Source organism: Diceros bicornis, chromosome 3 (assembly GCF_020826845.1).
Source record: "Diceros bicornis minor isolate mBicDic1 chromosome 3, mDicBic1.mat.cur, whole genome shotgun sequence".
In the NCBI taxonomy this organism is placed as follows: domain Eukaryota; kingdom Metazoa; phylum Chordata; class Mammalia; order Perissodactyla; family Rhinocerotidae; genus Diceros; species Diceros bicornis.
The window spans coordinates 91,753,546-91,775,290 of record NC_080742.1 but is presented as its reverse complement, the minus strand read 5'-3'; the positions used below and the strand labels follow the sequence as shown (position 1 = coordinate 91,775,290).

General features: G+C 36.2%; 1 protein-coding gene across 3 annotated transcripts in view; it reads left to right on the top strand.

Moving 5' to 3' along the window:
- The window catches only part of TPK1 (thiamin pyrophosphokinase 1), a 327,688-nt gene that overhangs the window by 144,418 nt on the left and 161,525 nt on the right, over positions 1–21,745 (top strand). For all 3 annotated transcript variants that reach the window (XM_058532212.1, XM_058532223.1, XM_058532219.1), the window contains exon 5: positions 5,200–5,272. In XM_058532212.1, coding sequence (XP_058388195.1) covers positions 5,200–5,272 — 73 coding nt within the window. The remainder of the gene's footprint in view (positions 1–5,199; positions 5,273–21,745) is intronic.

The following is a 21,745-nucleotide window of genomic DNA, read 5'->3' as shown; positions in this document are numbered from 1 at the left end:
CCACTTCCCTTAAAATTGATCCTGGTCTTCTCAATTTAGGAGGACCACAGGTCTCTGAGTTTTCCGTCACTGTGCTGTGGCTAGAAACTGCCTTCAGGAAGAAAGCTGAGGCAAATACTGGTCTCATCTTATTTGTTCTCCTTTTCTCAGCAATCAGTATCCTGAGCTGCCTATTTTCCACTGTCTGAATACCATTGTTTCACATATTTTATCTGGTTTTCTAAGTGGTTATGGTGAGAGGTTAATTCCCATAGCATATGTAGACATAGCAGTCTGTATGTTCTTATTTCTTACTGATCCGTAAAATTTACATTGCTTATATTGAGTTAGAGTGCTTGGTTACAGAATTGAATATTCATTTGTTTGTTTGTTTACTACCTAAAATGAAATATACTCTCAAAAGCCTCATATGATTTTGTAATTGTACTTCTCTTTACCACTTCTCTATTCATTAAAACTAATCATAAACCTAGAAGCATAAGTAGAACGTCCCCTGGGATTGATAGTTTACGGTGTGGAGTAACTTTGCAATCCACTCACACTGCTGCCTGATTGCCATGCAACTCTGGTTGGACATACAAGTAGAGCAGATTTGAAATAAGGGCTAGAAGTGAAATTGCATCTTGTGAAGGAGGTGTAGCAAGAAAATTTCGCTATGTCAGGCGAGGTTATCCTTCAAATCAGAAAGGAGGGAGAGGAGGAGGAAGAGAGAGAATGCTTTGAATCTGTGTTACACCTACGCAGGTTGCTTCATATCTCTCAGATGTGGCTTTCTACCATAGAATTAGGATGATTTAACCTTGTGGAACTATTATGAAAATTAACTAAAATTATACAGATTAATAAATGTAAAATTCGTGAATAAAATACAGAGACTGGCACATAAGAAGTATTCAAAATGTTTCATAGAAGGCTTTTTCTAGGGTAAGAGCCCTCAGGTCTTTCTCCTTTTTGCAACTTTTTTTGGTCTTTCCCTCTGTATCAAAATCAACAAGTCTTTTGCAAAGTTGTATATTTTTTCCCCTATGATTTTTACCTTCTCACTCTGTCCCTAATCATTATTTCAACTGTGTGATATGGAGATTCTATCTGTATTTCCTTTGTTACTGTTTTTTTTGTTATTTTTGTTTTCTCTGGATTTTCATTAGCACATAAAAGAAATTCTTAAAAAATTATTTTGGAAATCAAAGTTATTTTCTGCCTTGTAATATTTATTCCTTGGCTACTTGGTTTGAGAAGATGAGATAAAAAATCTTAAGAGATGAAACATTGTCTTGGATAACTTGACTAGGAGTTATTTATAACAACCTCGGTGATTGTTAAGCACTGGTTTTTGTTCTTATAATCAGTCTATGAGTTTTCATTTTATTTTTAATTTTTTTCTTCCATTTTTTTTGCCTACATTAAAAAAGAAGAAAGATCTCAAATAAACAACCTTAAACTACACCTCAAAGAACTAGGAAAAGAAGAACAAACCAAGCCCAAAGTTAGCAGAAGGAAGGAAATCATAAAGATTAGAGCAGAAAGAAATGAAATAGAGAATTAAAAAAATATAAAAAAATCAGTGAAACTAAGAGTTGGTTCTTTGAAAAGATAAACAAAATTGACAAATCCTTCCTTAGACTAACTAAGTAAAAAAAGACTGAAATAAATAAAATCAGAAATGGAAGAGGAGACTTTACAACTGATGTCACAGAAATAAAAAATGTCGTAAGGGACTATAATGAACAATTATGTGCCAACAAACTGGATAACCTAGAAAAAATGGATAAATTCCTAGAAACATACAGCCTATACCAAGACTGAATCAAGAAGAAATAGAAAGCCTGAACACACCAATAACAAATAAGGAGATTGAATCAGTAATCAAAAACCTTCCAACTAGCAAAGCCCAGACCAGATGGTATCACAGGTAAATTCTACCAAATTTTTAAAGAATTAATACCAGTCCTTCTTAAAGTCTTCTAGAAAGTAGAAGAAGAGAGAACACTTCCATTTTTTTTTAGTGAAGCCAGCATCACTCTGATGCCAAAGCCAGAGACACCAAAAGAAAACTACAGAACAATATCCCTGATGAAAATGGATGCAAAAATCCTTAACAAAATATTAGCAAACCAAGTTCAAGAGCACATTAAAAGGATCACATACCATGACCAGGTGGGATTTATCTCTGGTATATAGGATGGTTCAACATATGCAAATCAGTGTGATATACCACGTTAACAGAATGAAGGATAAAAATCACATTATCATCTCAATAGATGCAGTAAAAGAGTTTGGCAAAATTCAACACTCTTGTGATAAAAACTTGCAACTTAACACAGTAAAGGCCGTATATGAAGAGCCTACAACTAACATCATACTCAATGGTGAAAAACTGAAAGCTTTTCCTCTAAGATCTGGAAAAAGGCAAGGGTTCTTACTCGCACCACTTCTGTTCAAAATAGCACTAGAAGTCCTAGCCAGGGCAATTATGCAAGAAAAAGAAATAAAAGGCATCCAAATTGGAAAGGGAAGAAGTAAAATTATATCTGTTCACAGATGGCATGAACTTATATCTAGAAAACCCTAAAGACTATTAGTTAGAATTAATAAATGAATTAAGCAAAGTTACAAGAAAATAACATACAAAAATCAGCTGCATTTTTATAGACTAACAATAAATTATTTTAAAAGGAGACTAAGAAAATCTCATTTACAATAACGTCAAAAATAATAAAATACCGAAGAGGTCAAAGACTGGTATGCTGGAAACTATAAAACACTGGTGAAAAATTAAAGAAGACAAAAGTAAATGGGAAGACATCCTGTGTTCATAGTTTGGAAGAATTAATGTTGTTAAAATGTTCATACTATCCAAAGTGATCTATAGAGTCAATGCAAATCTTATCAAGATCCCAATGGCATTTTTCACAGAAATAGAAAAAAAAATCCTGAAATTTATATGGAACTGCAAATGACTGCAAATAGCCAAAGCAATTTTGAGCAAGAATAATAAGGCTGGAGCCATCACATTTCCTGATTTCTAAATATATTACAAAGCTACAGTAACTGAAACAGTATGATATTGGCATAAGAACAGACATATTCACCAATGGAACAGAATAGAGAGCCCAGAAATAAGCAGACACACATACGGTCAACTGAGCTTTGATAAGGGTGCCAAGAAAACACGATGCATAAAGGATAGTCTCTTCAATAAACAGCACTGGGTATGCTGGACAGCCACAGGCAAAAAAATGAAATTGGACCCTTATCTCACACTGTACATGAAAATCAACCCAAAGTGGATTTAAGGCCTAAATGGAATACCTGCAACCATGCAACTCCTAGAAGAAAACATAGGGGAAAACCTTCTGGACATTGGCATTGGTGGTGATTTGTTGGATTCGATGCCAAAACTACGGGCAACAAAAGCAAAATTAGACGACTGGGATTATATCAAACTAAAAAGCTACTGCACAGCAAAGGAAACAGTCAACAAAATGAGAAAACATATTTGCATACCCTATATCTGATAAAGGGTTAATAACCAAAATGTATAAGGAAATTCTCCAACTCAATAGCAAAAAAACAAATAGCCTGATTAAAAAAAAAATGGGCTAAGGAACCGAATAGACATTTGTCCAAAGAAGATGCACAAATGGCCAACAGATATATGAAAAGATGCTCAACGTTACTAATCATCAGGGAAATGCAAATCAAATGAAATAGCGCCTCATACCTGTTAGGATGGCTATTATCAAAACAACAACCAGGAGATATTGGTGAGGATGTGGAGAAATTGGAACCCTTTGTACACTGTTGACAAGAATTCAAAACGTTGCAAGTGCTGTGGAAAACAGTATGGAGGTTCCTCAGAAAACTGAAAATAGAACTACTGTATGGTCCAGCAATCCTCCTTCTGGGTAAATATCCAAAGGAATTCAAATCAGGATCTCAAAGAGATTATCTGCACTCCCATGTTCATTGCATCATTATTCACAATAGCCAAGGCATGGAAGCCGCATAAATGTCTGTGGATGGATGAATGTACAATGAAAATGTGGTATATACATACACTGGAATATTATTCAGCCTTAAAAAAAAGGAAATCTTGCCATTTGTGATAACGTGGATGAGCCTGGAGGACATTAGGCTAAGTGAAATAAGCCAAATACAGAAAGAGAAATACTACGCGATACCACTTTTATGATGAATCGAAAGTAGTCAAACTCAGAGAAGTAGAATAGTGGAATGGTGGTTGCCAGGGGCTGAGGGAAGGGGGAAAGGGGGTGTTATTAGTCAAAGGGTACAAAGTTTCAGTTACACAAGATAAGTCTTAGAGATCTACTCTACAGCATAGTGCCTGTAGTTAACAATGTTATATTGTATACTTAAGTTTTTAAGTATACAATATAAGAGGTTAGATATTATGTTGTGTTCTTATCAAAAAATAATAATAATAAATAAGAGACCAGGAGGAAACTTTTGGAGGTGATGGATATGTTTATGACGTAGATTGTGGTGATAGTTTCATAGGTGTATACTTATCTCTTAACCCCTCAAGTTGTATATATCTGTTATATGCTGCTTGTTGTATGTAGAAAACTTTTTTTAAAACTACAATCAAGATAAGAGTATATACATTTTTCTTTAGCTTGCTTTTTCTACTTAACATGTGGTGGACATTTCCTCTAGGACAGACATCAGCTCCTCTTAAAGCTGCCTAATTTCCCTATTAGGGTACATTGTATTTTGTTCAACCTTCCTGTATTATTGAACATTCAGTTTTTTTCCTTGTTATTATTGTACACATATCCTGTGTACTGTTTTTTGTAGGATAGATTCCCAAAGTGGAACTGCTGGTTTATAGGCTGTATTCCCTTCACCATCCCACTAGTCTATGAGTGTACCCATTTTATTCAGCCTGTGCTCTTCTTAATTTTTGACAATTTCTTTTGTAAAAGACAGTATCCTACTATTGCTTTAACATTTATTTCCTTGATAATTAATTAGCAATACAGTCACACTGTATTGAAACCAAGAGATTTGAAACCATAAGATGTGACATCCCGTTTGCTCTAAAAAAAGGCTCTGTTCTATTTTTTTTTCCTTTTGAGTACATTAGTTCTCTCTGGGGTCCTTATAATCATAGTTTTAAAGATTGACAAGTAAGTAGTCGTAATTAGTTGACTTACTTGGAACTTTTTCTTTCAGCTTTTTGCCTGAATTCATCAGTGGTGACTTTGATTCCATTAGGCCTGACGTTAGAGAATACTACGCCATTAAGGTAAACTATAGACACTTTTATTTTTAAGATCTTTCTCATATGTTTGCTTTTCCTGTGTTCTTTCTGATTTCCTTGGTGTATATGTAGTGATTGAGAAACTCATTGTTTGGTTACTTAAAAAAAATTTTATAGCAATTGTAATACACATTCAAATGGAAATTTAGAAAATGACAAGTAGAAACTCAATCTTAGAAATTCTGTCGCCATCAAAGAAGCATCAGTGCTTAGTCCTTTAAGCATATATATTTTAAAAGAGTTTGTAATTTATATAAGCTCATTTAATAATGTAGTATTGCTGCCTACATCCTCATTATATATTTTTCACAAATCATTTTTAATTTCATTTAATGAATGTGTTGTATTTTACTTAACCAGTTCCTAATTGATTTACATTTGTGTCCATTTGTTTGCATTGTAAAGTACTAAAAACATCTTTGTAAATGATTTTTGTGAAAATGCATAATTGTGTGTTCCTCAAATGTAGAACCAGTTTTTTTCTTTAATATTTAGTTTCTTTGAAACTATTACTCTGTTCTGAATAAAACTATTTATTACAATTTGAAATTAATAATAACATACAGCTTATTAAAGTGTTCATTTTGTTACTACTGGTGCAAATCTTCCAGAGATTCTTATCACTTAAGAATAATATATAAATGGTCCGATTGAGAATGATAGAAGACATGTAGGAGTGTATTGTGGTAATTAATAATTCAGGCTTTCACTGGCTTTAGAGGACAATGCAGAGTTTTTAAAAGAAAATTATAGCCTCAGCAATTCTTCTAGCCACAACACCATCATCTGTGTTATTCTGACCTGGCATTAGCAAATTACACGTATTTTTTTTTTATTATTATTTTTTTATTTTTATTTATTTATTTTTTTTAATTTTTTGTTTATTGCAGTAACATTGGTTTATAACATTGTAAAAGTTTCAGGTGTACATCACTATACCTCCACTTCTGCACAGATTACATCACATTCACCACCAAAACACCAACTACAACCCATCACCACACACATGTACCGAACCATCCCCTTCACCCCGGCAACCACCAATCCAATCTCTGTCCCTATGTGTTTGTTTATTGTTGTTATTATCTACTACTTAATGAAGGAAATCATACGGTATTTGACCTTCTCCCTCTGACTTATTTCACTTTGCATTATACCCTCAATGTCCATCCATGTTGTCACAAATGGCTGGATTTCATCGTTTCTTATGGCTGAGTAGTATTCCATTGTGTATATATACCTTTACAAATTGGTGTTTTCAAGTTCTTTGGATAAATACCCAACAGTGGAATAGCTGGATCATATGGTAGTTCTAACCTTGATTTTTTGAGGAATCTCCATACAGTTTTCCATAGTGGCTGCACCAGTTTGGACTCCCACCAGCAGTGTATGAGAGTTCCCTTCTCTCCACATCCTCTCCAACACATGTTGTTTCCTGTCTTGTTAATTATAGCCATTCTGACAGGCATGAGGTGATATCTCATTGTAGTTTTGATTTGCATTTCCCTGATAGTTAGTGATTTTGAACATCTTTTCATGTGTTTTTAAAAGAAACAGCAGTTACTGGAATAACAACACTTTAAAGTCTTTATAAGACTTGGGGATGGATGAGATAAATTCAAAAAGAAGAAAGAGGAAATCTTTCATAGGAAGGAAGGAAGGAAAGAAGGAAGGAAGGTGAGAAGGAATGAAGGAAGGGAAAAGAAAAGAAAGAAAGAAAAGAAAAAAACGAAAACATGATTTTAGGTGGGTAAACAAAGGTACCAAGGTTATAAAGTACAGGCTGCTATGATCTGGAAATTGTGGGACCGGCAGTGAATGCAGATCTGTGCACATTCCATCTGCCCACCAGCTGATCACACATTCCACCAGCAAATGAAGACTGTTCCCAAGTCAGTGTTTGATATTCATGCTCAGTTACTTTAACATTGGCATGATTCTATTCATTCCCCACAGCCTCACTTCTCATTAACTCCATACCTCAACCTTGTTGGGATGGAAAGCCCTCAGCCTTGCTTACAATGCAGAGTTTTACAAATTCCATAGATGTTAATCGTATTTTGGGGAGCAGAAGAAACAGCAGGAGAGGCAGGGACAAGCAGAATCAGAAAAAGTTGAAGATCTGGCCAGATGTGACTTTTCTCCCCCTCTCTTAAAGGCTGATGGCTTGCCAAAACTCCATGGAAGTATCAGTCTGACAGTTTCTGTCTAGGATGAGGAAATAACAGGAAATAAGAGGAAGCTAGCTTTTTTCTTTCTGAATGGCTCAGGGATAAAGAAAAATTTTGAGTGAATACCTTTTGATGAATTTCTCTTATATTTCATGCTTCACTTTTTTTTTTTTTTTAACATCGAAACTGAATTTACATTTGTTAAGGTTTGGTTTTTTAAAGTAAGTAAATTAGAATCTTCTAATTCCTACATTGCATAGTTCTAAGTTGATATAGTACAATCTGTTTTCATGTTTTGATGAGAACTCACTGCTTTTGAACTTTGCAGATCTGTTCCTAGAGGGCACTGGTGATGTCTTTTATATCGATAATGCGCCCTGTATAGCACAGGGTGGGTGTTTAGCTGCAGTTTTAATAATAATCATAATGACAAGTTAATGCAGCATTACAGTTAATTCATGTAGACCATTATCTCCAACTTAAGCAGTTTTTAAGCTACTCTATTACAGATGAAAGGAGATCACCTCCACTTTGAAATATATTTTTTTTCCCACCTGGTCTGGGTTTTCAATGAAGCTGAAACTGGGGCTCTAGTGAAGAAAGTAAAATAAGGAAGAAATTTATAATGCTAAGGGGTTGTTAAAATCATAACATCATAAAGTGGATTTTGTAGTCAATGTTTATTCATACAACTTTTTTTTTTCCCCCAATAGATATGTCTTTGACTTATAGGAAAAATCCGGGTTCATATGACTATACAAAACTTTAAATTGGTTTGCCTGCTTAATTTCTGAGAACACTGTACAGTATTTGATTTGTCATCTTTTAAACAGAATATGTTATACCCCAATTCTTGCCATCTGTATTAGTTATTTATTGTTGTGTAACAAATTGTCCTAAAATTTAGCAGCTTAAAACAGTAAACAGTTCTCATCTCACACAGTTTCTCCAGGTGAGGAAAAGAGAGTCAGTTCACTGGGTGGTTCTGGCTCAAGGTTTCTCATGAGGTTATAATGTAACTGGGTCTTTCAGTCACCTCAGGGCTCCACTGGGGCTACAGAATTCTCTTGCAAGATTATTCATGTGGTTGTTGATTGGTCTCACTGGCTATTATTTCTCACTGGCTATTGGTTAGAGGCATCAGTTCCTTGCCATTGGTTTGCTCACAACATAGCAGCTTGCTTTCTGGAGAGGGAGGCAGGGAGTGAAAGGAGAACATGCGTGCATGAGAGCCAGCCTAAGACAGAAGTAGCTGTCATTTATAATCTAAGTTCAGCAGTGATATACCATCTTACCATCTCTTCTGCCAGATGCTATTGGTCACGCAGACCAACCCCGTACAGTGTGGCATCAGACTACACAAGGGTGTCAACACCAGGAGGCAGGAATCATTGGTACCCATTTTGGGGGCTAGCTGCCACACCACCTGCCTGACTTTGTACTGACAAAGCCTGAGTGTTAGGCATGAGAAAGATGTTTTAATGATGTCATAATGCATTCTTGGTCTTTAATTAATACTATGTAAGAAGAAAGAAGATTTCTTTTTGATTAGGTCTTTATATGCATAACCTGCTTCAAGGTAAGTTACATACCACCATCCAATCAACTCAGTCTTTACGTCCATAGCCCTGAATTATTTATTCCTTTGGTTTTTGGACAAGTAAGGGGCAAGTGCTGGTCTACCACTTAAGTCCATATGGTCCAAAGAGTGAGAACTAAGATATACAATTTATACCTTTTGTTAATTAACATGAAGCAGTTTGAAAACTGCATATTTTAGGGATGCAGTGATCTACCACTGAGTCAATACCAAAGTTGTAATTTGAAATTTCAAGTGAAGTACAACATGGCTTGTAACTGTCAATGTATTTTTCCATGCCAGTAACTGCATTTAACCTATTTCAATATCAAGCATTTAGATACAATAAACATTGATTATACATACTCATAGTTCAACTACTTGTAATCTACTTCCCTGATGCATATGGTATGCCATCCTTAATTTACTCCTTAAAGCCTTCCTTGTCAGATAGTTGTAAAATCTTTGTGTTTCCCCTTTCACCCGTTTGACTTAGTTCTTCCTTGCCTAGTTCGCTAATATTCACTCAGAATGAGGAACGTCTATTATAGATTTTCCCCTTGATATTTTATTTTATTCTCTTTCTGAGTCAGTCAGTGCTTTCTTGATTCAAGGCTAAAATCACCTATTTCAATCTTAATTATCTATTGATCATGTCCACGTGTGTTTCGGTTTCCTGAGAACTCTTGAAGAAATTGTAATATCTGATGTAACTCCTAATATTCATTGATTGTTGTACAGTCTTTGGGTTCTTCACTGGTTATAGGAAAGGGGGTTTTAAAGCATGCTTCCTTCGTATTTAGGAGGTTAAGGAACTAGTTGTGGTGTTTAATGCCTTAAAAAGTCACTGGATACCAAGGTTTTTACATAAATGTTGGCATGTAAGATAGAATATAAAAATATATTGTAAGTATAGTGATGAAAATGGAAAATAATTTAAAATATAATAAAAAATTAAACAATGCTATTTAGCCCAGTTTCCTGATGAGGAGACTGAGGTTCATAAAGCTTAAATGACTTGAAGAAAATGGTAGAGCTAGTCAGAGACAGCTGTTCGATCAATATCCATGTTTTCTATAAAAAGAATTTTGTTAAAACTGGGACTCAGTTGCTACTACTGCTTGTCAACAGATTACACCTTTGGCCTGTTAGGCGAGACAGTTGTTCCTTGCACAGGATTTTTAGCATCCCTGGGAATGAATGCCAGTATCACCATCAATGTGATAATATCATTGCAATAACCAAACATGCCATCTTCACATTTTCATCATGTCACTCGCTTTCACCCCCAATTCTGGGGTGGCAAGAGTAGGGGTGCAATAAATAGTTAGACCAGACCACGAATGACCAAACTGATAAATTATTAAATTACCTAAAAGCTATTTGTAGGACCTAGGATTGAGCCATGATTGAACATTCACCAACCAAGGTGATTTGGTAATAGAAAATTAACAAGGGCATAGGTATCCTGTGAGTGTAAGAATGTCTTCCTTGGGGCTGTGAGTGAGTATTTCGGCATTCCAGAAAGTGTTGCCATCCACACTAGGCCATATTCTAGATAGCATGGTGAAAATGACCCTAGTCATGAGTTAGGAATAGGACTCTAGGTCTAAGTTGTAATTTTATCTTCTCTGTTAATCCTTCCAAGTCCTGGAAAAACATAGTATGGTATCGTAACAGCGGTCAAGGTCAACAATACTGCAACATGGTGTGGCCCAACGACCTTGATAGAACTGCAGTTAAAAAGGCAAGGCTTGCTTGAAGAGATACTGTGAGCCTCGGTATAAATAATGAATCAGACTTACAGAAAGGTTGAGTTGATGCTAAACAGACATTGCAAGATTATTTTAATAGGCCACTAGGTAGTTTTAGCAGTGTAAGTTGGAGGAGTGGAGATGGAGATCCAGGCAGATTATGTCTCCTTGTCTTTCATTGTATCTTTCTCAGACTTGGAAAAGATAAGATTTTTTAAGGCAAAGACATGAATTATTGAAGAATATCTTTTATTAAATCAATGTTTCTTGATGATTTTCCCATTGTTACCTAATACTGGCATGGCTATACCCAAGTTTTTGAAGGCTACTCTCAATAGGCAAGGGCAGTGTGTCTAAACTTAAAACCTGTGCTTCTTTGATAAATATAAGATGCTATAAATGTTACATACAATAGCAGAAAATTACTCATCATTTTACATCTCATCATAATGGCTGTTACCTTTACAAATGTATTTCAGTTACATTTTAGGAGACAGGATTTGAGTTTGACTATAACTTCTCCTAGTCAAAATAATGGGAAATTGGCTTCTGGTTGATGTTTGAATAGAATGTCTGATTTTTCATAAATGAACTACTGATGTTAAGCAGGAAATGCTTATATTTTAATTCCAATTTAAAGATGAGGATACTGATTTTCAAATAGTGGGGTGGGAGGTATATGTAAATACAGTCACGCAGTGCATAACGTTGTTTCAGTCAACGTCGGACCGCATATACCATGGTGGCCCCATAAGGTTAGTGCCATATGGACTAGGTGTGTAGTAGGCTATACCATCTAGGTTTGTGTAAGTACATTGTATGATGTGCGCACAATGGCGAGAGTGCCTAACGATGCATTTCTCAGAACGTGTCCCCGTTGTTAAGTGATGCACGACTCAGGTGGAGATGTCAAATAACTAATACTTAGTCTTGGCTATGAAAAGTGTGCATTTTAGTTGTTAGATTTTTATAAATAATAAAGTAATTATGTTTTCTTGAACTATGTAAATTATTTTTTGAGTTGTTAGTTTACATGTATGAAAGTCTTACCAAGGCATATAAAATTAAATTGTGTTATATAGCTCTGGCTTTCTCATATACTTGTAATAATGACCAAATGATGTTATACATGTGGAAGTACTCTCGAAGTGCTAAAGAACTATTTTAATATAAGGTGGTAGTGTTATGTTTTACTTTCTAAAATTATTTACTTGAGGTTTTTAATAACTGTTCTCAGTAAGGTTGCTTTCAAAAAGATTTCTAATCAGTTCATTTCCGTAAGTGTACAATTTGTGAACCTAGATTTAATTTATAATCAAAATCGCTTAAAATATCCTTTTAAGTTTAATAATGCTTTGGGTTCAATTCTATTTAAATTTTACAGAGTCTCCACAGATGTTTTTAATCTCCAGTTAAAAAACATCTGCATTGATCTGCCTGATCTCATGAATCCTTTATTTTCTACTTTTAGCTGTGTCTCTTTTCCAGTTTTGCCCAGTCACATGCCAACACCTTTTAGATATGGTAAAATTAATTAATTTAGAGAAGATGGCAAACTGGACTGTTAGAAATGGTAAAATGTTAGAAAGTTTGACTATTATGCCAAACAGAGGAAACTATATAAATATAGAAAGCTCAACTCTATTTATTGGTATATTTCTTTAAAAAGTAAAAAAAAAAACAAAAAACCCCTGAGTATAGTAAATTCTTAGGCTTAAGCCTTAAGACTAATTAACATATGCTGAGATATAAAGGCTTTGTTAAGGGAATTACAGACAAGCAGTTTCCAGTGACAACTGAGTGATAGGTTCTTCACTTTATATTCTTAAAACTGGTTGGCTCACCCTTATTAGCATCTCACTGAGGGAATGATAAGACAGGCAGGGGACGTTATGTGAAACTCTCTCTTGAATATACCTTAATTCTCATGCTTGTCTCAATCACAGTCCTTTCAGATTGACTTTACTTCAAATTGTCTGAAGTTTTCAAAGCCAGTTTTGTTTGAATTTGCTTAACATACTTAAGGCATTTAAAAAGGGGAGCCTTTGCCCTTTACATTTTTAAAAACTCCCAAGTGCCTCACATGTGACTCATTGGCGCCTGCCTGCCTCTGTTGACTCATCTGACTGTGTTCTCCTGGGCCTCTGTGACAGTCTCTCCTCCCTCATTCATCTGGCTCATGGGACCCCCTACTCATCAATCTTCCCCACTCACAGTTCCCCACCTGTAGCTGTTGGGTATTCCTTCCTTAATACTTTTTTGCAGAGCTTGATATAAGTAATTTTATCATAATTTTCCTCTTAATCCCTGTTAATATGTGATCTTCTGCAGCCTGAGGTCTGTGGTCAATCATCCTGGTGTCCCTAGTAGTAGGTAGTTCTCATTAAAGTTCATATGAAGCGGGTATCTCTTCCTTTTAGAACTAGAGCAGTGAAGCACTGGTACCACACCATACTTGGATTAAAAAAGATTTCTGTGATCAAATGAGTTTGTGAAATTCTATATGCCCCTTTTGGAAATTCGCCGTGCACAATATCATTTTAAGTAAGTGTGCCAAAAATCTCATTTTGTTTACGTTAGCATTTCTCAAATGAGTTTGACCACAGAACACCTACTCTTTACCCACCAACATCTAATGTGGTATGTTGGTTTCCAACTAGACTAAGATGTATTGGGATGTTTCTAGGCTTGTTTTACTGTTTCAGGTTTTCTTTACTTTTAAAAGTTGATAAGAGAATATAATCAACACAACCTTGAAAATGATAATAGCCAACAATTATTCTAAAGTGCTTACAATATGCCAAGCACTTTTATATGTATTTTCCTTGATAAATTCATTTAATCCTTGTAACAAACTTTATTAGGTTAGAGCTGCTATCTACATTTTACAGATAAATGGAAGCACAGAGAGGTTGAGTAACTTGCCTAAGCTTACACAGCCAGGAAATGGTTGAAGTGGGATCCCAACAGGCATTCTGGCCTGGAATCCATGCTCTTTTCTAACCATTGTCCGTAATCCTCTAGTTTAAAGGAGGGAGTTTCTCAAAGCAAAGTGAAGGTTAGGTTTACCTGCTGAGGAAATTCTGTGGCTTCCTTTTCTCTTTGTGTGTATTTAATTTCCCTTTTCTATTTCTACTTAGTTGTAAGTAATCGAGCAACAGTACCCACCCGGGCTACCTTCTCTGCTCCCACTCTGCCCCACCAGCATCCTCACTTATCTGGGGAGACTTGGTAGAGAGGCCTGGTAGAGGCTAATTCTTGCCTCGGCCTAGTCGTGATGGTTGTGAAGGAACAGTACCCAGACAAAGAACAATCTCTGGGTCTAGATGCTTACAGGAACATTGTAAAATAAAGGCTTATTCAAGCATCCAATCTGAGGAAGAACTCTAGCTTTTGTTTCGGGAGTTTCCAAGATCATCGTCAGGTTCGCTAGGAGGACTCACAGGATGCGGCAGAGTCACACTCATGGCTGTGATTTGTTACAGAGAAGGGATAAAAGCAGAATTAGCAAAGGGAAGAGGCGCAGGAGGCAAAGTCTGGAGATTAGTCACCAGTTCTAAGAGTCCTTTCCCACTAGAGTCACACAGGATGTGCTTAATCAACAAGTGTGAGGTGTTGTCACCAGGAGAGCTCATTCGAGACTCAATGCCCAAAATTTTACTGGGGCACCCACGTGTAGGCACCCTCAGGGGCTGCTAGCATGTATCACAATGCCACACTCCCAGAAGGAAAACAAGCAGATGCTCAGCATGAACCGCATTGTTTGCACAATGTAGAGGCGTACGGAGCCACTGGTGGCAACTTTTGTTGTTACGTACTGTCAGCTTGCCTCCAACTTCTGGCAACCCTATGGATGTCCACAATGTCCTGTCCTCAGCAGCCCTGCTCGACTCCTGTAGACTCATGCCTGTGTCTTCCTTTATGAGGTCAATCCGTCTCACATTTGGTCCTCCTCTTTTCTTCCTGCCTTCTACTTTTTCCAGCATTATTGTCTTTTCCAAAGAATCCTGCCTTCTCATGATGTGCCCAAATTAGGACAGCCTCGGTTTTACCATTTTTGCCCCCAGTGATAGTTCAGGCTTAATTTGCTCTAGGACTGACTTGTTCATCTTTCTGGCAGTCCAGGGTATCCATAGAGCTTTCCTCCAAGACCATTTTTCAAACAAATCAGTTTTTTTCCTGTCAGTCTTCCTCGCTGTTTCACTTTCACACCTATACATAATAATTGGAGATATGAGCATGTGGGTAATCTTGACCTTAGTCTCTAATGACACTTGTACACTTCATGAACATTTAGGGAAAGTTTTTTTAATCAGTGTAGGGAACTATTTACCATTCAAGTTCTCAGATATCAGCCCCTTGGCAGGCAGGCCGTTTTCAGGATAGCAGTCTCCAGCCTGCTATGCTAATTCTTTTGGGGACCCTCTTCCACCCAGAACGCAGGCTCTGCTGTTAAGAAGGAAGCCATCATTAAGACCCTATGCTATTCTAAAAAGACTTTTGACTTCCATTAATATAAGTGGTGACTTTCTTGTTTGAAACACTGTAGCTTTCATTCAATGCAGTGTTGAAAGCAAAGGTTATCTTAGAATATCCAGGGCAGTAAAGATTACGCTAGATTAGAATGTCTCCTTATTTTTGGGATTGAATGGAGAGTTGCTACAAGGTTAAACTGTGTTTATTCTTTTCTTTTATGCACCGTCTAGAAAACCAGACAGAGAACACTAAATTATATTGGGCAACCTGTTGCTTAGAGTTTTTAAGAGTCTAATCATGTGACATTCTTGCTGAAGAAATTGTTACTTGTAGGGTATCATTTGATGATAAAAAAAATCTTTTTAGTTTGAAAAGTAGAAATGTTTTTAGAAGGCTGATAAATAAAACTGAAGGAGCAATCTACCGCAGTATACTTTATACAGTTAAGACAAAAGTGGGAAATGGTTACTTTGTGATTACATCTCTACAGGGTACAAAGATGATTTTCATACCTATATCAAAGAATATAGATCATTTAGATTCCAATTGGCTTCATCTGACTATTCCCCTTAGCAAATTTGAGAACAAGTCTGTGCTAATTTTAGATGTGTATCTTTGATTATCCAGAGTATATCTCATTTCACTCTATGCCTGCTGTGCTCTTAATCTGGCAGGCAGTTTCTTGTTACTGAGTTCCAGTCAATTCAATTTAATGAATGATTATAGAAACTTATTATTAAAAATTTAATGTACTCCATTTTTCAAAGATTCTTGAATATATTCCCCATATATATATATATATATATATATATATATATATATATTTTTTTTTGCTGAGGAAGATTCGCCCTAAGCTAACATCTGTTGCGAATCTTCCTCCTTTTTTTTGCTTGAAGAATATTTGACCTAAGCTAACATCTGTGCCAGTCTTCCTCTATTTTGTATGTGGGTCGCCACCACAGCATGGCCACCGACGAGTGATGTAGGTCTGTGCCTGAGAACCAAACCTGGGCCACTGAAGTGGAGCGTGCTGAACTTAACCACTAGGCTGTGGGGCCAGCTCCTCCCCAAAATATTTTTAAGTGTATGTGGTGCTTCCATACAAGAAGAAAGGCTACTTCAGCAATGAATAGGGGAAAATAAGGTGTGTGGGAGCCAGAATTTTAAGACTCATTAAAACTTTTATCATTGCTTATTTACAAAAGAAGATCCATATCAGTACTCTAATGTGATGGGATAGTAAATTATATTTCATGTTTTCAGAGCCAATTTGAGAGATGATCTTTGACATCTTCTTGCGTCCTTTTCCTTGCCCTATTGGTTGACACCTGTTTCCCCTCCCAAATGTGTCCATTTCTTTTGTACTGTCCTTTAGCCACTCAGCCCTCAATTGGATAAACTGCTTCCATCACCTCCCTGCTTCACATTCCAAAATTATCTTTTTTTTTTTTTTTTGTGAGGCAGATCAGCACCGAGCTAACATCCATGCCAATCTTCCTCTTTTTTGCTGAGGAAGACTGGCCCTGGGCTAACATCTATGCCCATCTTCCTCCACTTTATATGGGATGCCGCCACAGCATGGCCGGAGAAGCGGTGCATCGCTGCGTGCCTGGGATCCAAACCCGGGCCGCCAGCAGCGGAGCGCGTGCACTTAACCCCTTCACCACGGGGCCGGCCCCTCCAAAATTATCTTACCTTTCTCTTCCCCTCCTCTCCAATGGAAGTCATCTTTCCCTTAATGAAACTGATGTCTGTTTGCTGTTGAGAAGCAAGTACAGCAGTTAAATTAATTCACAGTAAAATATTCATGATGAATTCTTTCCTCCTGTTATTTATATTTTAAAAGAAGAAACTCTTCACCCTTATATACTACTAGTAGGAGTACACATTTTTACATCTTTCCTGGAAAGCACTTTGGCAACATATATCCAGGATCATAAAAAATGTTCTTGTAAGTTTCCCAGTAATTTCACTTCTGGAATTTAATTCTAAGAAAATAATCAGAAATAAACACTTATACACAGAGATATCGATTGTAATGGTATTTTTAATTTAATAGCAAGAGAAAAAGTGAATTATGTCAGAAATATAATGATAAATATAATGATAATATAATAAGTTGGGAAAGCAGAAAAAAGTGAGAGGGATAGCTAAGTCTTCATTGCCGGTTTTCAGATGGCTGTGAGAGCCCTGAGGCTTTCTAAGTCATTGGTTACCACAGAAGCAGCATGGAGTTGGGGGTCGTGTCTGCCTAAGGGGTAAAGGATTTTCATGTATTTCAAACTGGAGAAAACCAACTAAATAAAGGTTCAGTATAAATTGTAAAGGCATTTTTCTGCTTAAATCGGCCAAAATACCCAAAGTTGAATTAAGCAGGATTGAGTACAAAGTGTGGTAGGTAAAGAGTGTGGGCTTCAGATCACATACAGTGTCCTCATCAGCTGTGTGACCTTGGGCAAGTTATTTAATCTCTCTAACCTTCAGTCTGCATATCTTAACATGTGATAATTATATTTACCTTATAAGGTTATTGTGGGATTCAAGAACATAATTCATATAAAATGATTACTATCTCATATAAACACAAAGGGTTCTCAAATGTTAGTGTTTATTAATGTTATTAATTTAGTGGAGAAGACAGTTAATTATCATTACATCATAATTTTTATTTATTTATTTATTTTTTTGGTAAGGAAGATTGGCCCTGAGCTAACATCTCTTGCCAGCCTTCCTCTTTTTGCTTGAGGAAGATTGGCCCTGAGCTAACATCTGTGCCCGTCTTCCTCTATTTTGTATGTGGGACACCACTACAACATGGCCTAATGAGCGGTGTGTAGGTCCGTGCCTAGGATTCAAACCTGTGAACCCTGGGCTGCTGAAGCAGAGTGTGCAAACTTAACTGCTACACCACTGAGCCGGCCCCAATAGATCATAATTTTAAGATTCTAATTTTAAGAATAGATACTTTTAAGACTATCTGATCTTTCAGAGAATTAGGTTACATTTTGTTGGGAAAAAATCTTAATTTATTAAAAAGCGTCTGAGATTTTATAACTACATACATATTGTATTTAATTATGCTAGGCGTGAGGCTATGTGTAAGTCACTCCAAATAAATTTTCAAGATTGGTGTGCGTGGTACCTAGGAGGAAATAATACTTCCGAATTCTTAACCTTATCAATTTAGTCCATGAAGTTATAGTAGAGATCTCAGAGCCCCTTAAAAATCTTTGCAGCATAATTTGCACAAGTCCTTTCTTGTCCTGAGTAGATGCGTGGGCACTAAATGACTTTACCTAAAATGAATAAGCTAATAGCAAATTTGGAAATGATTTCACCACACTTAACGCCTTGTCTCTCATTTTAATGAGGCCAAGTCTCTCTCTGGATGTAGTGCATGAAATAACAATTGATATGTTATTACAATTTTTTCAAAAGATGTGTTTTCTTTCCCATTAAAGAGTTTAAGAAGAGTCAGCATAGTATAACCTGATAGGTTTTGTGTGTGTTAAATGTAAAAACTCTTTAGCCTATATTAGTTAAATTATTGGCAAACAGTAAATTAAGTAATCGAGAATGACAGTCTAATGGCTTTGCTTTGGTCTTTTGAAATTAGGTTGATTATTGACACTCATTGCCTTGTAATAATTTCTTTTAGTTGTCAGTAAATTCAAAAATAGTTTTGTAAGCATCCATACAAGGATCTTTGGAGAATATTAACGATATTTTGCTTACTGTAGTAAGCTTTGCTATGAGGTGGTCTGACTGTAGCATCTGATGTTCTAGAGAGTCTTCTGAAGTGCTGAGGTGAGCATCTGCTCTGTGTTCGCTGGGCCCAGTGCTTTATGTGCATCTTCACGTGGAATCTCAACAGCAATTTTAGTTTGTATATTGGTTCCATTACAGATGAGGAAGATGAGGTTCAGAGATTTTTTTTTATTTTTGGTGAGGAAGATTGGCCCTGAGCTAACACGTGTGCCAATCTTTCCTCTATTTTATATGTGGGTTGCCGCCACAGCAAGGCTGGCGAGAGTTGTAGGTCCACGTCCAGGATCTGAACCCACAAATCCAGGCTGCCAAAGCAGTGCTCGCTGAACTTAACCACTACGCCACCAGGCCAGCCCCCAGAGATATTTTTTAAAGGTCTGAACCTTTTCCCTCATATTAAATTCCTTGCATGTGTATAGGGTTGAGTTGTTATAATCACACAAACTAATTGTGGGCCTAGAATAGGGATTGGTTGGTAAACTACAGACACAGGCCAAATCTGGCCCGCTGTCTGTTTTTGTACAGCTGGCAAGCTAAGAATGTTCTTTACATTTTTAAATGATAGGAAAAAAAATCAAAAGAAGAATAAGATTTCATAACACATGAAAATTATATGAAATTCAAATTTCAGTTTTATTGGAACACAGCCATTCCCATTCATTTATTTATTGTCTGTAGATGCTTTCATGCTGCAAAGGCAGAATTGAGTAGTTGGACCAGAGGCCCTAGGGCCTGCAAAGCCTAAAAGAATCAATATGTGGCTCCTTACAGAAAAACTTTGCTGATCCCCAGTCTAGAGTGATAATGTATCTCAGGCCTTTATAAGTGACTTGAATCTCTTTTGAATGCTTACCACTTGCCTCACGCTGAGTTGAGTTCTGGTCCTGGGGTTGCAGTAGTGAGCAAAAGGACACAGTGGGTGCCTTCGTGGAGCTTATAGCTCACAGCCAGTATCTTGATTCGTAGTTTAACGGTCATAAGATGGATTTAATAAATTACATAACAATAAAGTTATTTGGTCATTTTAATAAAATATTTTAATACTCATAAGGTAGACTATTAATAACTTATATAATAATAAAATTGGTTAATTTAAGCATTTACCATAACCTTTATTGTTTGAACCTTTTTTTTTAAATGTGTGAGTATACCACACTGAACATAAACCTGTACTTTTTAGGAGCTTTGTGATTTTATTGTGATTAGGATCATATATTATGAGCATATATTTTTGTGTTTGCTATAGCTATAGATATGGGCAGTATTGGAAATTGAGCTGAAATATCATTCCAGGGCATGTTCTGAAAACTGTTTATTGCTAAATTTTTACTAAATCCTTGATATCAGTTTGTTTCCTTGTCACTTGTCTTTCTTTTAAGAAATAAATTACAACTCTTTCAAAAATGTTCTGAATTATTTCTGTAGCACTCTATACTGCTGCCTTTGTTATCCTCAGTGTACATTTGTTTTTCACTTTCCCTCATTGGATGTTAGCTTTGTTAACATTCATGTATCGTATTTTAATCTACTTAATTGCATATGAAGCAGTAGTATTTGTCACCATTTTAAGAATCTGCATTAATAGTTCCCTAAAACAAATGCGTTAATTTACTTATGGCAGCGGTAACATAATATGTAGAAAATCCGGTCACTGTTGCTTTTCTGTGTTAGACTCATGGTCTGGTTTATCCATGTTTATATTTTAGAGATGCATACCATGAGTCCCATGAGGAGAGCAATGGTTTTAACCCATCCGTCATTTCTCTGTCCATCAAACTTCTGTTAACTGCTTAATATGTGCTGGTACTATCCTAGCAGCTGAAATGCAGAAGTCGATTTCCCTATCCTCAAGGAGCCTTGAGTCTCTCCTCCTGGCTGAAGATCCGGTGTTCCCTATGAACTCATATTTCCTTGATCATTGTGAATTATTTCGATTTGTTATTACATATTTTCTATTATTATATAATTCTCAACATTGCAACTTTTTGTTCTTCAGTTACACCTTTATTAAGGAGAAGCTAATGTAATTAATGTATTGCAGTATATTGCAAATGGCTCTATTTTAGAGAATATAGCTTAGCCCCAGAGTCAAAATGGGATTTCAAATGCCGACACTACCCCCACTACCCAGCAAAAAGAAAGGAGCAATTTAGGGATGAATAGAAGACTGACTTTTAAGCACTTATTGGATAGTGTCAAAGCATTGCTAGGAATTTTGCAGTCTGGGAAGAGGAAGAAAAGGAGCTTCCCGTTATCTGTCTTTTCCTCTCACACACAAACATACAAATATATTTATATTTTATATATTTACTAATTATAATGTTCATGTTTTTATTTTCCATTGGGCTCTATTATTAGTATGTGGTAGATTCCTACTTCTTCGGTGCACAGTATTATTTAATAAAACAGTAGACACCTAATAAACCCCTAAAACGTAGTTGATTGGTCCTCTGGTAATTGATTTATAATTAAATTTATATATGTCTTCTCCTGGTTTTGACTTATGGGATGAGAGAGTCTTGATAAGGAAGACTGAGGTCAGTTCGACACTGGAACAGAATTTTTAAACTAGTTGTTCTAACTTACTCAGTTCTCGTTGCTTTTCCCTTTATGTGGGTATGGTTTGGAGAGGAGAGAGTGGGCATTGTGGTTCCTCATCTTCAAAAGATTCTTTTTAGGTTAGAACAAAATCGGAATAGCCTTGATATTG